At 56.1% G+C, this 17,218-nt stretch overlaps 2 protein-coding genes across 2 annotated transcripts in view; both read right to left on the reverse strand.

Moving 5' to 3' along the window:
* The window catches only part of NRN1L (neuritin 1 like), a 35,504-nt gene extending 31,512 nt beyond the window's left edge, over positions 1-3,992 (reverse strand). Inside the window, exon 1 of the mRNA XM_034788438.1 lies at positions 3,869-3,992. Within this exon, the coding sequence (XP_034644329.1) occupies positions 3,869-3,929 (61 nt within the window). The 5' untranslated portion in view covers positions 3,930-3,992. The remainder of the gene's footprint in view (positions 1-3,868) is intronic.
* Positions 3,993-8,188: 4,196 nt separating this feature from the next.
* Positions 8,189-17,218, reverse strand: part of EDC4 (enhancer of mRNA decapping 4) — a gene marked incomplete at both ends in the record, with an annotated part of 46,966 nt that continues 37,936 nt past the window's right edge. Inside the window, 7 exon segments of the mRNA XM_034788440.1 lie at positions 8,189-8,870; positions 10,324-10,487; positions 11,194-11,413; positions 12,284-12,470; positions 13,446-13,611; positions 15,235-15,350; positions 16,517-16,672. Coding sequence (XP_034644331.1) covers positions 8,678-8,870; positions 10,324-10,487; positions 11,194-11,413; positions 12,284-12,470; positions 13,446-13,611; positions 15,235-15,350; positions 16,517-16,672 — 1,202 coding nt within the window.

The raw sequence follows: 17,218 nt of genomic DNA on the forward strand, positions 1-17,218 counted from the left end.
TGCCCGCTTCATTATTTACCACATCCCCAATTTTTGTGTCATCTGCAAATTTTATCAGTGCTGATTTTATGTTTTCTTTCAGACCATTAATAAACATTTTAAATAGCATAGGGCTAAGAAGTGGTCTCTTTAGGATCCTCCTAGAAACACACCCACTTGATGATGATTTCCCACTTACAATGACATTTTGAGACCTTTCAGTCAGCCAGATTTTAATACATTTAATGTGGGCCATGTTAATTTTATGTTGTTCTAGTTTTTTTAATCCAAAATCCCTTTGCTTCCCTTATCAATTTTTTACAATTCCTAACTTCTGACTTATATTCATTATTATCATCAACTTCCCTTTTCTTGCATTTGTTATATATGATTTTTTTTCCCCTCTAAACCACGTCAGTTTAACGAATATGGTCTTATTCCTTGATTGTGGCTTTGGGGCATCTAGTAAAGTATTCTTAAACCATTCCCAATGATCATTCACATTTTTTTCTGATTAAATTCTTCCTCTCAGCTGATTTGGCTCATAAATTGTTTTCAGCCCTGTAATTTGAGCTTTTTAAAGCACCAAGTATATATTTTATATATATAATTCATCTGGACTTTATTCTATTTGTGCATTATAAATGCGATCAAGTCATGATCACGTGCACCTAAGCTACCATTAATTTGTAGTTCTGTGATCAGTTTCTCTTTATCTGTGAAGAAGAAGGTTACTATAGAAGTCCCCTGTGCTGGATGCAACACTTTTGGAGTTAGGAAATTGTCATCTGTCATATTTAGAAATTCCAAGGATATTTTAGTACTGGCCGCATGAGACCTCCAGCATGCGTCACTCAGATCGAAGTGGTCCATGATCATGCAGCATCTTTTCCTACACATTGTAGATAGGTGCGTAAGGAGATGGTCATCCTGCTCCTTAGTGTGTTATGGGCATCTGCAACAGACACCAAATACCCCATCTCGTGCTTTATCTCTTAGGACATTGATCCATAAGCATTCAAGATCATTTTCTTCTGAGTTATCAGTGACTCGGAAAAAAGTAATGCCATTTTGGACCCAGAGTGCCACTCCCCTTCCCTTGGGGCACTCGATCCTTCCACTGATTTTAATATTCCAATCACAGGACTCATTCCCCCGGGTTACAGCAGTACCAACTAGATCAAAGTTATGCTAATAAATGAGCAATTCCCAATTCCTCTTGTTTGTTATCCTGGCTCCCAGCATTGGTGGGAAGGGAGAAATCAACACACAAAGAAACCTGAATACAACCACACCAATAGGAGGCAGCAGGCGGCAATTGTCAAGTCAGGGATTTATTTGTGTTCATGAGTTGGGCGGCCAAGAGCCCGGGGACCCCCTCGAACACACACAAGTTACGTTCCAGCTCACCTGACCATTGCTGAATGAATTAGGACATGCCGTTTGCCTCGGTCTGCAGCTCTGAGCTGTTCCCCGAGTCAGGAACCTCACTGGCAAGTTACCTGGTCCAGCAGAGAGGGCAAACAGAATGGCAGAGTAGGAGAAGCTGCCCAAGACTCTCCCTGCCCCTTAATCCTGCCCTCCTCCCTAGCTCTGGCCAAGAAGGGCCACCTGATAAACGTGGTATTTTTATTTGTATTTTTAATATGCTTACCAGGAATAAGACCTGAATGTCCAACAAATAATCCACCCGTAATAAGATCTACTTATCGTCATGCAAAGCAATCTTCCCACAGACCAGACCTGCATTACGCAGCCCCTTCAGTAGGGCAAAGCAAAGCCTGCCGTTCCTCTCAAAGCAGGGAGAGCGCCCGTCAGGAGCCGACAACATTCCCACTGGGGGAACGATAAATCCATCTCCTTCCTGGGCCAAACTTTACAAAGAGAACCTCCAACAACTAAACTCTGGCCTTTCAGTGGGCCCTTTCCTACAAGCCTCCTCTGGGAATAGGAGCTGGGCCATTGGGGTTACAGGGACCTGTGAAGGAGGTTTGGGCCCTTCCCCCCTCTCTGGATAAAGGAGGCTCTGAAATAAACAAGAAATAATGGACAGAGGCGAGGTGCACACAGCGGGGAACTGTTGCATCTTTTTACATTAGAAACCCCCCATTTTCCCTGGGAGAAGTGGAAGGCGGACGTCAGAAATACCAAGGAAGGAAAACCAGGTTCATTGAGAGGGGAAGGGATTTTTCATTCAGTCTGTTTTGAGCTTCTTGTTCTGGTTAATGTCCACGTAACCCCAATCCCCAGCCCAACGTTTGGGAGAGAAGCTCTTCGGTTAAAGCCACAACCTCTCGCTGCCCCTTCAGTTAAGGGCTGAGAAAGCTCCTTGTCCAGCCCTCCAAGGAAAGTCAGGTGGCCTCTAATTTAGTTGTAGCCATGTCGGTTCCAGGCTATTAGACAAGGTGGGGGAGGTAATATCTCTTATTGGACCAACTGCTGTTAGTGTAGCTTGGAAGCTTGTCTCTCTCACCCACTGAAGTTGGTCCAATAAAAGACAGCACCTCGCCCACCTTGTCTCCAATGCAGGAAAAAGAACCCATCAAAGATCAGCCTTTATTTCTCCATCCGAAAGAAGCAGAAAGGGACAAGCCCAGGTTCCCCATCCAGGGCCGCCATGGGAAGGGGCAGTGTCGTGCTAGCCTGGAAACTCCTAGCGGGGCAGGGACTGTAGGGTGACCAGATGTCCTGATTGTATAGGGGCAGTCCCGATTTTGGGGTCTTTTTCTTATATAGGCTCCTATTACCCCCCTCCCTTCCCGATTTTTCACTGTCCCTTTCCTACACTTGGTACAGCGCCTAGCACAACGGGGTGCTGACCCTTTGGGCCTCTGGGCTCTGCTGGCTTCAGAAGTGTAAAGTGTTCTGAAGTCCAAGGGGAAAGGGTTGTTACAAGGCACGTTTCAACCCAGACACTGCAGTGTTGGGCTAGAGGTGTGATTCTCAACCCGGGGTACACACACTCCTGGGGGTACACACACTCCTGGGGGTACACTCACCCCTGGGGGTACTCAGCGGGCTTCCAGGGGTCCATCAACTCACCTAGAGATTTGCCTAGTTTTACAACAGTCTCCTTAAAAAGCACTAGGGAAGTCAGTCCTACAGAGGATGGCTCGTTCATACTGCTCTGTGTCGCGCCCGGCAAGGTACATAGGACAGTTCTAGTCCAATGGATTGATTGTAGAGCTCGGTGGTAGCAATGAGAGTCCGCAATTCTCCAGCAAGTGTGGCTGTGACACTTCTGTACTTTTAGGTCTGATTTTGTGAGCAAGTCGTTCGGAAGCGAGGTGGAACTTGGGGGTCCGCAGGACAAATCAAACTCCTGCAAGGGGGACAGTCATCTGGAAAGGTTGAGAGCCCCTGGGCTAGAGCGTTAGATGCGGGCAGACAACCGAGGGGCCGCCTGTCACCGCCCCAGCTGGGAGAAACGCGCCCGGGGAGCTGGGACTCCAGACGGGACGGACCATGCTAGGAAGCGGCATCAGACCAGGGTCACCCCCAGCGCCGGGGCGGGGCCGGGGGGAGCAGAGTGACCGGGAAGCCCCCAGACCCGGGTTTCTCCGGCGCTAAGAGCAGCGAGCTCCGGAGCCGGACACGAGCCCGGTGCAAAGCCCGGCGCGCTCGGAGCCGATCGCAGCGAGGAAATTCCCCGCCCGCAGCCCCCCAGCCCGGCCCGGAGACCCCGCCGCCCAGTCCTGTGCCCCCGGCAGCGGTCCCCCGAGGGGTCCCCTCGGTACGCCCAGCCCAGCCCAGCCCCGCCGCACCCGGCTGCTCCCCTCGGGCCGGGGGCTCCCTGTTGCGCCCCGACCCCCAGCCTGAGCGCGGCCAGCCCAGCCCAGCCCCTCGCCCGGGGGGCCCCGCCGGAGCCAGCGCCGACCCGGGGACTCACCCACGTGCAGCAACAGCATCGTCCCCAGCCAAGCGGGCAGCTTCCAGCAGCCGCAGCCCATGGTGCCCCGGACCCCGCTCCGAGCAGCCGGCAGCCTCCACTGAGCGCCCCCGGCGGCTCCCCTCCCCGGGCAAGCCGGAGCGCCCCGCCCCCAGCCGGCCCCTCTCGCCGCCCCGGCCCCGCCCATGGCACCCACGGGGGCGTCACATCTTCCGCGCGGCTGCCGGGCCCTGCCCTGCCCCTCCCCTCCGCCGCGGGGGGCTGGAGCCCCGGGGCCCCGGGCCGATGGGGAGCCGAGCTCTGGAGCTGCGTCTCCCCAGCAGTCCCGGTACCACCTGGACCGTTCGGTGCAAGCGCTCCGGGGAAACCGGTTAGAAACAACCCAAGCACCTGCCCTGCGCCCCGCTCATCAGCTGCCCCGGGGGCTGGCGGGGGTCAGGCCGGCAACTCCTCCCGGCTCGGCCTAGCACTTCATCCCAAAGTCCTTCCCTTGTCTGCTGGCCTCCCGTCTGAACCAGGGGAGGGGGTCACAATACAACCGGAGGGAATGTACCTACTCACCCCCCTCTGCTCCCCGGGCATGGGCCCTGTCCTCTGATCCTCTTCGGTTTTCTATCACAGCCAGGCTCATGCCCCAGCGACAGTTACAGCGCCGGGGGTTGTCTATGAAGCAGGGGTCAGGGCAGGCTGGCAGAGTTTATAGAATTGTTCTAGAGCCATTAATACACAGGCAAATTACCCTGGGTGATGGGGCCTAATTACTCCCCACTACTGTTAGCCCCCAGAGGGCTGTGGTCACCCCCCTCCCCCCCATGGAATTACCCTCAGTCCCTGGCCCACGATGATCCATAACCCCAATGCAGTGAGCGCTCCCCCAGCTACTGTCCGAAAGAGCCGGATCTCCCACAGGGAGGGATACGGCTTTTGCTTCTATTAAAACTTGGCTTTCAAGAAAGTGGGTTAAACTTGAGGAGCCTTGACTCTGCTGAGAGGTGAGCGCGGGGTTTGTTGTCTCACGGCACTTCACAGCAGGGAAATGGGGCGAGTGGTGCTGGTGGATCACTCTGGCCCTTGAACTTCGATCTAGGGAGAGATGAAGCACAGCACCTCCTCCCTTCGGGCATGGGCTGAGTCAGGGCCAGGGCTGGGCAATTTGTTGCACAATCGTGCCCCCAAATCTAAGCTTTCATTAAGAAAACAGGAAGTGTCTGTGTGTGGAAGTCATGCTGGGAAGGAAATCAATGCAGCCTATGCTGACCCCCTGAAAAGAGGAGGTGTGAAATGTTCTTATTCCTCTTAAATAAAGGTTAACTCTGAAACTTAAGGATGACAGTGTAAAAGTCAACATTGTTAACTTTTTCACTGCTGATTTTTTTGTTTTGTTTTTAAAGAAACACACACTCAGCTAGTGAGCTTTCTCCAGCTGGTTACTGGCACAGTTACCCACACAATTTAGGGCTCTTTCCTCCCTCTTGGGGTACAATGGCTCTCTAAAAGTTAACGGGACCTTGACTCAATAAAGGAGCCTTTATCACACAGTAAATATTCTTAAAACGTGTATTTATTAGCAATTGAGAATACACATGCCAAACATCTAATGCTCACCTCTCCCACTAAAGCAGACTGATGTCTCCCAATGGGCAGTCAGGACTCCGGCTTCCACACAGTCTAGTCATGCAGGAGTTAAATATCCTAGCAGCTTTGGTCTTGAGCTGTATCCCCGTGTAAAGGTCCAATGAGCTTGTTTCCTAACCCTCATTGCATAGTTAGATAAGCGAAATCCTCATTTTATGTCATAACCAATTATTTGACTCAAAGCATAGCTATGCAAAACACTAAGCAATTATTTTCACTACACAGAGATGCACATGCCTAAGACCACCTACTCATTAGCTTTTGTTGATTTCAAAATTAGCAAAATCTTTTCAAGGTCTACTTATCTTTACGCTTCATTAGCGGGATACACTTGCAACAGCAAAACCTTTTGCTTTTTATTATCATCAAGAAGCTGCAGCCACTCAAGGCTCCCATTCTCATGACTTCGTGAATATCTATCTATCCTTGTTAGCAACGCTGCAGCTGCTACATTGCTATCTGTCTGCCCACATCAAGGCCGAATTCTCCTGACTGTGTAGTTTTTGTTTTCAATTTATGGTGGCTAAACGTAGAAGATGGCTGCAGGTTACGCTAAGGTGGCTGTGGGTCATGTCAAGTCCAGGCCTCTGGTTACAACTCAGGGAATTACAAGTTCAAACCCACCCTTCTTTCCCCTTCCTTGTTAGATGAATGAAATTTGCAAATGAAGCACAAGTTAAGAGGAACTCAGCAAAGTTAGTTAGTTCATATCTGTACTGTGAGGGACCTCCAGTAGCAGGAATGCCAACAAAGCTCTTGGAGATGAGCTCAGTCCAACAGCTAACAATGCCCACTCTCTGTGGGGCTGCATGGGACGGGGTTTTAACAGGAGTCCCCAGAGCCCGTCCTGCCCTCTCTGCAGCCTGGAAGAGGATACCCCCACAGCAACGCTCACCCTTCAGAAAGAAAAGGACACTGACAAATTTAAGAGACTCCAACAAAGGAGGGCACAGCTGATAAAAGGATTAGAGGGTATCAGCTAGGAAGAGATTAAGGGGACAGACTATGCAAACCATGCGGGGGAGGGGGGAGAGCCCAGACCAGTCAGACTGGCGGTTATTGTAGGGACCTGAGCAGTAGTAACAGACTAACTCCAAGGCAGGCGACCTGGCTGGAAGGGGGCATTGGAGTCCCATTACCACAGCTGTTCAAGGCTGCTCTGGGTTTTGATCCTGCTGGCTCTTTCCAGCGCGGCGAGGTGCCCTGGCCAGCCCATTCTAGCTCTGGGGATTGGAGTGACTAGGCCGCAGCTCTTCGTGCGTTCTGTGTACAGCCAGCTGGGAGCCCAAGGTTTCCTGCACAGTATTTTAATCCTTAAAGCCTTTTTGATTTATCGAGCTGCAAGAACCCCCCGAGCAGCAGCCCCATCTAGGCCTGCCCCAGCTGATTGCCGTTGGGTAAGATCTGCCCCCCGCATTCCCCACAGCCGGCAGGAGTCTTCCACAGGGCAGAGATTTTCACTGCACGGGGGGATGGGGCAGCTGCCACTGCGCTCGCCTGCAGTGGGGCTGGCTCCATGTCTCCAGGCACAGCCTCAGGGTTCACATTGTGCAGGAACTTCTCTTGCTTCCAGTTCCTACGAAGTGTTGCAGGTTTCTGCCCCGCAGCAACGCTCCCGTCAGCTTGCCCAGGAAGAGCGGCCGCATCGAGGCTGGGTTTAGCTGCCACACGCCAGCCAAGTTGGGCTGGATTCTGCTCATGGAGCTGCAGAGCAACACTGTCAGATTGCTGTATTCTGGCCGGCCAGAGCGAGCCAGGAGGCGTCCCCCGCCTGCAGCTGACTATGGGGTGCGTTCGGGTGGAGGCTGGGTGCAGGACACAGATGTTCACCCTCAGGTGGGTCATGAAATTATTACTCAGGCCTGGTCTACACTAAAAACTAGGTCGACCTAGCTATGTCACTCAGGGGTGTGAAAAATTCACACCCTGGAGCAGCTTAGTTAAACCGACCTAATCCCTAGTGTAGACGCCACTCTATTGATGGACGAATTCTCACTGACCTAGCTACTGCCTCTCGGGGAGGTGGATTAATTACACTGACGGGACAGCCCTCCTCTCCCGCCCACTGGCACAGGGAGCGTCTACACTGAAATGCTGCAGATCTGCTGCCTCAAGTGTAGACGAGCCCCAAGGCTGATGAACTGCTCTTCCGCGGCTGTAGGGGCCTGACGGGGAGACAGCCCTGCCCCAGAGGTNGGAGCACCTCTGGGGCAGGGCTGTCTCCCCGTCAGGCCCCTACAGCCACGGAAGAGCAGTTCATCAGCCTTGGGGCTCGTCTACACTTGAAGCAGCAGATCTGCAGCATTTCAGTGTAGACGCTCCCTGTGCCAGTGGGCGGGAGAGGAGGGCTGTCCCGTCAGTGTAATTAATCCACCTCCCCGAGAGGCAGTAGCTAGGTCAGTGAGAATTCGTCCATCAATAGAGTGGCGTCTACACTAGGGATTAGGTCGGTTTAACTAAGCTGCTCCAGGGTGTGAATTCACACCCCTGAGTGACATAGCTAGGTCGACCTAGTTTTTAGTGTAGACCAGGCCTGAGTAATAATTTCATGACCCACCTGAGGGTGAACATCTGTGTCCTGCACCCTGCCTCCGCCCGAACGCACCCCATAGTCAGCTGCAGGCGTGGGACGCCTCCTGGCTCGCTCTGGCCGGCCAGAACACAGCGATCTGACAGTGTTGCTCNCATGGGGGACTAGCCAGGCTTCTTGCTGCTAGGCCAGTGCCATTGTGGGAACCAAGGGGCTAACAGAAACCATTTCCCCCCTATCTGGCTGGGAAGGATTCTGTGGGCTCCTGGACTTCAGCCTGGGGCCCCCTCCCGGGAGTGAGGAATGTGTGCCCAGCTCACAGCCCCATCCCCGCTCCCCTCTCCTCCACTCCTGGGAGCAAACGCCCAACTCAAGGGGGAAGCTGCCGTGTGACAGGTGGTGGTGACTCAGGGACGGATGGGGGTGGGTGCCGAGAGGCCCAGCGCTCCCAGAAGAGGCTGTTTAAGAAAAGAAGCCAAGTGAGCGTGGAGTGATTATTTGGGGCTATACACAGCTGGCGTTAGCCTTAGCGACACCACACATTTACCTGGCAAGAGCTCTTAACACAAGCCACACGGGGTTAGTAACTACTGGCTCTGCAGGGCGGGCTCCCGTGCAGCAACCCGCAGGGCAGCCGGGCGCCGTTAGGTCATGCTGGGGGTGACCAGGCCCTGAAGCATGATCATGAGGCGGCGGGCCGGCTTGCTCAGGGTGTTGTGGGGCTCTGCCTGCAGGAACTGGAAGAGCTTCTGCCGCACCTGGTTCATGACCGACCCCATGTGGTCTCGGGTGATGGGGTCGCTGTGGTCCAGGTGCATCACGGCCTCCTCCAGGTAGCTGAGGGGAGAAAGGAAAGCCCAAGGTTACCTCCCCACTTTGTGTGCAGCCCCAGGCAGGGAACGTGCAGGTGCCTCCTGTCTCACCTGCCCCGGCTCAGGTAGCTAGCTCCTGATTTGCCTCTTAGCAGGAGTCCGAGGCTGCCCCCCCACTTCCGCACATGGGGCAGCCGGCAGACAGCTCCCAGCGTGCCATGTGCAGCATGGTCACTCGGACTCACGGGCTAGAACGCTGCCTGGGCTGCACTTGGTGCTGGGTCTAGAAAGCACAAGGGGTTTCTTCAGTGGTGGGTTTCACTGCGTGAAGCAGAATGAGAGATTTATTTGGCACTGGGGCAACATGTGACCTACCCAGTTCTCAAGCCCCAAAACATAGGCAGCAGGATGATTATCAAATCTGAGCATATGGCAGGAAATCACCTTGACCCAGACAGCAATTTAATGTGTCCTCCCCTAGAGCCAACTTAGGACTGTTGGGGGAATCAGAGGCTAGATCTCCCTTTTCAAAGTCCCTCTACCGAGTCCTAGGCGAATTTGCCTTTCCAGGCTTCCAGACAGTTCTGTTGCCCTTCTCAAGCTCTTTTATTTCAGAGGCCATGTGCCCTGCTGCTCTGCAATCATGGAATCAGCTCCTCTCTGCTCCAGGATCTCTGCTGTCCTGCCCTCATGGCTGTGAGGGAAACCTCCACCCTGTGCAGCCTTAGAGCCAGTTCCCACCCCTGAGAGTCACTGCTTCAGGCTAAGTGGGACGTTGACTCTGAAACCTAAAGATGTCAGTTTTACATGAAAGTGTGAACGACTTCACTGCGGAGCACTTTAGTAAAAACACCCACAGTCCCAAACTGCTATCTACCAACCCTCCCTCCAACAACTTCCGCCAGGCACCATCCGCACATGGAAATTAAAGCTCACAGGGCAACGTAAAGTTATATTAACTATCAAATCAGCCCGGATGAACTGCGGTGGCTGTCCTGTTCATTAGTGGATTCGGTTCAACAGACACCTCCACATTTTCATATCTCTGAACCTCCAGTGAAGTGCCCCAGAATCCAGGAGCCTGGCCTGGAGACTGCCAAGCCGGGGCTAAGCCCATTGTCCCATGGGGTGACCAGAACTGAGCACAGGACTCCAGGGGAGGGCGCATCACTGGCTTAGAGCCACACTCAGCCAACAGCCCAGCTCAGCACTTAAGACAGTGGTGATGGAAGCTAAAGCAAACTCTATGGTTGAGTGGCCGTTATTTTTCCCTGCGTCCGTGCTCTGAGCAGAGCCTCTCACTGAGCCGTCCACAACGACGCTCTGGTCTTCTCCTGAGCGGAGAAGCCAGGAACACGCCTGAGGAGTTCGAGTTGTTCCTCAGAACGAGCATTGCCTGGTACGTGTCTACAACCGACACACGCTGGTATTCCTGTCGCTAGGCGCGGGGCAGGGCGAAGCTCCGGAACGACACTCACTTCAGTTTCAGTTCGGTGCGGGTGCCCAGATCCGAGGAGAGCTGCTGAATGAGAGACAGGAGGACGGGCTGGGAGAGCGGACATGGGTGCTGTCCAAACACCTGCTGAGGATCCACCGTCTCACAGACGTATAGGACCAGGTTCAGATCAGCTGCCGTGAGAGCCTACGGGAGACATGTATTTAGAGATGTTGGGGTGGAGGGAGGAGGCCCTGCTGCCTTCCTGCCCCGAGGTCTCAGCTCACTCAACGCACCAGCTGAAAGGCGCTTGGGGGGGGATGCACCACACATGGCAAGGACAGCTGTCTCCACTCAGGAGCCCCAGGACTGGAGCAGTGGATTGAGACTGCAGGCCTCAGCACAGCTGCGTGGGGAGCTCGCTCGGTGCACTGCCTCCACCGTCCATGCATGTAGCCCCTTTGCTCCCGGGAACACCATGAGCATGGCCTGCATTTGTTCAGAGCGCGGGGCGGGGGAAACCAGGGTAGGATGGTGCTCAGATCCCACCTGGGACCAGAAGAGGAATCTATACACTACAGTTCTGCGCCCCCTGCTGGCTCAGTGGCAGAGTAACAGTGCCCGGCACTTACAGATGTTGGTCTACAAGGGTCAAGCACATCCGTTACTTTAATACACAGCACTACAAGGCTTTCTATGGTCAAGGGCTTCACAGTTAACCCTTCACCTGCCCCACCCCAGTGCCGTCAGAATGGGAAGCACCGGCTCCACAATGCTGCAGTGGCCAGAGCTGCCGACCCCAGGCTCCCGAGGAGCTACAGCAGAACAAGGGGGCATCTCCTCCCTTGGGCAGAGCCAGGGGACACGTCTTGGTGCCTCTGGGAGGATCAGGCCTACGTGGCAGCCTGCCTACCTGCTGGAAAGCCTGGTTGAGGCGGCCCTGCTGCAGCAGCTGCAGGACGTGAGTCTGCTGAGACTGGAAGTCCAGGTGAGCAGAGGGGATGGGCGTGCCTGCGGCGGAGCGCATGGCCTGCACGATGCTCGAGGTGACGGCCGCTTGCTGCTCCTTCATGGCCAGGCTCACCTCTCCCTTGATGACCCTCTGCACCTGGGTCAGAATAGAGTCCTGCATGCTAGAAACAGAGGGAGGCGTGAGAACAGGACGGAGCTGCCAGGGATTTCGCTGCTCTCGCACTGGTCAAGCAGGGCTCCAGCTATTAGCATAGGCGCTTTTCACGGTTTACGTTCGCATGAGCCCCCAGGGTTAACATGAAGTGCTTCGGTGCCCAGGCACAGACACTAAGTACCTGGAATTCGGCAGAGCCCCTGCACAGGCACTCGTTAGCGATCAGACGTTTGAACTTCTGAATGCATCTGGTGCTGGTGAAAGGCCGTAGAGATCCACAAGTCTCCACTCAAGCCCGTGCCAGGGAAGAGTTAGTGCCAATGCAGAGGGTGCTCTCTGAGATGTGGACACCTGTCTGCCGGGACACGGGCCCCAGCTCATAATGGGCATAAAGGGCCAAACTCTGGCCAGCTGCAGCCATGTCAGACCAGTGGAGACTTCCCAGTGGGACAGGAGAATCCGCTCTTGGCTGGCTGGAAACATGCAGGGACGCTGCCCTCCAGGCCCTTCAACAGCGAGAGTCGAGGATCAGCTCCCCCAGCTGCAAGTTTGTTTCACTGCTGGGGTCCCCCTAGATGCCAAGGCATGCGCTGCTGCAGAACAGGGGGGAGTGAGGAATTCCCCCAGGCTGGCTGAGGACATGGCGCATCAGGGAGACGCTGCGAAGAGCAGCGTCAAATCAGAGTCCTTATGGAAGGGAGTGGCTGTGCCCATGGTGTGCCCGGGGCAGCGTGTGCATGCCAGGGACCAAGCCTCCATTTAGAACGAAAAGGCAGCTGCATGTTAGAGAGAGCCACAAGCCGGGTCTTTGGCAGCCCCCGTGCTGCCCTTGCCCGTTCCAGTCCAGCGGAAGCCCCAGACCCAATGCCCGACTTACTTGCCCACAATGACGTGCAGCTGATGCTGCACTTCGGTGTGCACGCTGGTGGTGATGGTGGAGGCCAGCTGCTCTGTGCTGCTCTGGAAGGTGCTGATCAGCTGCCGGAGCTGGCCCAGCAAGGAGTCTCGGGCTTCCTGCTCTCGCGCCTTCTTGTTCTTCATGTGAGTCTCGAGCTGCTGGATATCTGCAACAGCCAGGCGGTCCCTCAGAGGGCTGCCGATCACCATGCCACCCCCAGCAGAGCCCAGCCACTGCGGGGCTACCAAACCCTGCGTGTGATCTGCGAACGCCAGCCTCCTCCCCATCGGGCGCAAAGGGCCGTGTGCCTGGCAGAACAGCGAACCCGACAGGTTCCGAGAGGCTGGGCTGTTCCGGCGGGGCAGGGAGGGGAGGGTGTATACTACAGCCCAATAAGGCCACAGGACAGGCACTCGGGACATTTCCTAGGCTGGAGCCAGGAGCAGGGAGGCCTGCAGAGACCAAAGGGGCTATTTCGTGACTGATTTTGTGGTTCAGAAGATGGTCTGATCAAAGGCAATGGGGATGCAAGCTCTGCAAAGGAGCAGCAGCCTTTGAGAGCTCGCAAGGGAAGGGAGGGGCCCTGCCGGCCTGGGGAACGTGTCGCTGGGCGAATGGCTGGAGTCAAGCAGTGCCTGTGGGCTGGGATCGGAGGAGCAGGTTGCCCGACAGCACGCTCGGGAGCAAGCTCAGGGCTCGGGTCACTGGGGGGTGCAGACAAGCAGGGACGAGAGCCCCTTGTGCAGCACTGCCCAGTCCCCCCAGCCATCCTGGGGTGCCCAGGGGAGCTCACTTCCTCCGGCAGCATCCCAGGTTGGCCACTGACAGACAGGGTCCAGCGTGGACACGGTCCTGCCCTGCAGCTGAGCAAGAGAAATGGCTGGTACAGTGGGGCTATCTTGCCAGCAGAACTAGAGACACGGCCCAGCAGTCTGAGAACGGGACTGGGAGCCAGGCGCACCCCAGATCTAATCTGAGCTCTTAATGTCCTCTCCAAGCTCCCCTCACCCCTTCCTGTTTCCCCATCTGTAGAAGCGGGATTACACTTCCCTTCCTCGTGAGGAGCAGCGATTCTCCGTGAAGCTCTCTGACGAGGAACCGCGCTACATGAGGGCAGATCTCGGTTTCCAACAGGACTCACATTCCTGCGTCCCCTGCTTGAAGGTGTCGTTGATTTGCTGGAACATGGACTGGCAGCTCTTCTCAAACGCCGGCAACACAACGCTCTGGAACGCCTCCCTGTACGCCGACTGGATGGGCCCCTGCAGCGCATCCGCCGCTGCCCTCGCAATGGCATCTGTCAGGTTCTTGCAAGAACACACGAGACCCCGAGTTTAGCATTTTCCTGCTGCACACCTCGGATGGAGGCACTTTGTCTCCCCCTGCCCATCTGCAAGCCGGGCAAGCCAGAAGCAGTTAACCCCCCTTCCATTTGCCCTGGGCCACGAGACCACCAAGCCTAAGCGTTAACACTACGAGCTGATGGCTGGGGGACCTGAACGAGTGCGCCCGAAGGAACATCCAGGTTTCCTGGTACTTTAGCCCCACGGGGTGGCAAGGCGGGGCTCTTCTCCCTTAACCCACTAGCTCCCGCTGAGGCAGGAAGCTGTAGAGAGCTGGGGAGCAGCTGTGAGAACAGCTGAAGGAGCAATCACAGCAGTGATCTTCCACCCAAAGCAGCGCGAGCCTGGACACGGCAACCCCGCTCTGAGCAACGCCGAGGGAGGGAAATCGCTGCCCATCTGGAGAGCAATGGGAGCGCGAGCACCGAGCAGCAGGAACTCGGACTCTGGGAATTCCCTCTGGTTAGCTTAGGCCAGCGGTTCCCACGCGACTGCCCTGCCCTGTCATTGCACTGCGACCCCTTCCGACAACAAAATTACTACATGACCCTGGGACAGAGGGGGCCGGAGCCCAAGCCCCAGGTCTCAGCAAGTCTAATACTGGCCCTGGCCCGACCCACAGCTGGCTCAGACCAACACAGTCTGAGAGAAAGCAGCTGGATGGCCATAAATCAAAGATCATGGCAGTGTGTGAACTTTGGTGGGGTGGGATGTGTGTGTGGGGGTTAATTAATAAAATGGCACTGTGCCAAGTCTTGGGGGAACCCGGGAGGTGGGATTAGTTCCCAATTTAACATCTTCATTAGTGATTAGTCTGAAGGGGCGTCGCGAGCTTGTCAGACACTCTGGAGGCGGCTGCAAACGCTCGTGAGCAGAGAGGAATTACACGGACAGGGCTCTGATTCAACACACGGGCAGGAAACAACAGGAGATTCCACTTGGGTAAATGCAGCTAAACCACACTGGGAAAAACACCCCCAGACACTCATGTGACGAGGGACAGAGCAGCTGCCCCTGGCCCCGGATCACCACCACTCACCACCCGGCTAGATCTGAGCGATGGGACGGAGAGACAACGCAAAGTGTCAAACACCGTTCTCCCATCCGGCTGCCTGTTGCCCTGCTCACGCTGAGAGGCAGCCCTGGTGCCCGTCACCTGCACATGCCAATGGCTCCCACTGGCCTTGGGGTGAAGTGCAGGAGCAGACCTGCCGACCCAGGCTGGCTGCACTGGGGCTGTTCCCGACACTGGGGCACAGCTTCTGGGCCTGAGACTGTTTTCAGCTCCCAGGGGAGGTGAAGGCACTTTCAGGAATGATCGCTGGCCATGGGTTCAAACACGCAGTGCCCTCCTGGACAAGGAAACTAGGCAGAGCAAGGCCTAAGGAGCGGAGCAGATGGGGGAACAGAGACTGGGGGGAGCTGGTGCCTGGCTCCACAACGATCCTGACAAGGGGTCTCATCTGCCTATGCTTGCAGCTAAACTGTGTTCAGCCCCCGCTGAGGGCAGGTAACGTGTCAGCTGTGGGTGGCTCACCCCAGAAGGAGAACGCAGGATGGCCAGGCGGTTGTTGGTCTGAGCCTTACCTTTGATTTCACTAGCTTGGTGACGTTTTCCTTCAATGTCCCCTCAACAGCCGTGAGCTTGGCGGCAATCGTATTGCTCAGCTGGCCAGTGACAGGGTCCAGGCTCTTGGAAATGCCTGGGCAGGACACAAAGGAAAAGGTGACCCGGGTTCACCCGAGTGCTTTGGCTTTTCTCTTGCTGGGAGGGGGCCATGGCACCCAGTATCACCTCAGGCCTGGTCTACACATAAAACCTCATCGTCCTCAGGGGTGTGAAAAATCCACCCTCGAGCACCGCAGCTCTGCCGAACTACCGCCTGCTGTCTAGGTGGCTAGGTCAGGGGAGGACAAACATTTTGGCCCGAGGGCCACATCTGGGTATGGAAATTGTATGGCGCGCCATGAATGCTCACAAAATTAGGGGTTGGAGGGTGGGAGGGCTCCGGCTGGGGGTGCAGGCTCTGGAGTGGGACTGGGGATGAGGGGTTGGAGGTGCAGGTGGGTGCTCTAGGCTGGGACTGAGGGGTTCAGAGGGCAGGAGGGGGATCAGGGCAGGGGGTTGGCGCATGGGGAGGAGTTCAGGGGGTCAGGCTCCAGACAGCATTTACCTCAAGCAGCTCCCAGAAACAGCGGCATGTCCCCCATCCAGCTCCTACACGGAGGGAGGCGCAGCCAGGCAGTTCTGTGCGCTGCCCTGTCTGCAGGCGCCGCCCCTGCAACTCCCATTGGCTGCGGTTTCTGGCCAATGGGAACTGTGTGGGCAGCGCTTGGGGCGGGGGCAGCGTGCTGAGCCCTCCGTCTATCCCTACACGTAGGAGCCAGAGGGGGAACATATCCCTGCTTCCGGGAGCTTTGCGGAGTGGGGCAAGACCACAACCCCACTCCCTGGCTGGAGCACCAGAGCGAAGCAAGCCCTGGACCCCACTTCCTGGCGGGGAGCTTGAGGGCCGGGTTAAAATGTCTGGAGGGCCGGTTGTGGCCCCTGGGCCGTAGTTTGTCCACCATTGGGCTATGTCAATGGATGAATGCTTCTGTCAGCCTCTTGGGGAGACAGAGTCCCTTCCTCGCTCTACCTTACGCCCGGCATGTAGATGGGGCTCAAGACCCCTTCCAGAGCAGCACATCCCTCCCCCAGGAGCTCCTGCGAGCCCGTCACAGCTCCCCGTCTCCAGAGAGGTGTGCAATGCCAGGAGGTTGGCAGGGCTAAGCATGTCTTGCACCACCTATCTCCGCCCCGCGGCATGCGGCTTCACAGCTACCTGCTGGGCCCATCCTGTACAAACTACCCTGCATCAGCACTTACACTGGGGCACCGTCTTCTTCATCTCCTCGCGGATGGTCCTCTCCAGGCGATTGCAGGCAGCAGTGGAGAGGGACTGCGAGAGCTGCTGGGACAGGTGCTCCTGGAGCTGCCCGTTCCGCTGCTGCCCCTCTGTCAGAGCTCGGTCCAGCCTCCGCTCTGGAGGTCACACGTTAAGAAGCAACAGCCTCCAGGAGATGCCCTCTCTGATCCCGGCACTCCTATCCTCTGGTCATGGGCACTGGCCAGACACACTATCTCCTGCACCACTGTGGCTTCCAGAAGAGCTAGCCTGGGCCTTCGCTAACGGGGGACTCCAGGATACGGCTGCGTTAGATCCTATAACCCACCTGCCAGCAAACAGGTCACTGGAGGGCTCAGGGAAATGGAGAAAGCAACAACTTTTCCCTCTTGCTCTCCAGAAGGGATCAAGAGCAGTAACTTGAACCAGGCACAGTGCAGGCGGTCAGCAACCCTGCACAGCATCCCTGCTATTCGAGTACTGGGACCCCACACAGCTCTTCTGGTGCCCCCAAACCTACACCGCAGCATCCCCCCATCCCAGCCCTGGGATCCCCCACAGCTCTTCTGGTGCCCCCAAACCTACACTGCAGCATCCCCCCGTCCCAGCCCTGGGACCCCACACAGCTCTTCTAGTGCCCCCCAACCCTGCACAGCATCCCCCCATCCCAGCCCTGGGACCCC

The sequence above is a fragment of the Trachemys scripta genome, chromosome 13, assembly GCF_013100865.1.
Source record: "Trachemys scripta elegans isolate TJP31775 chromosome 13, CAS_Tse_1.0, whole genome shotgun sequence".
NCBI classification, from domain to species: Eukaryota; Metazoa; Chordata; order Testudines; family Emydidae; genus Trachemys; species Trachemys scripta.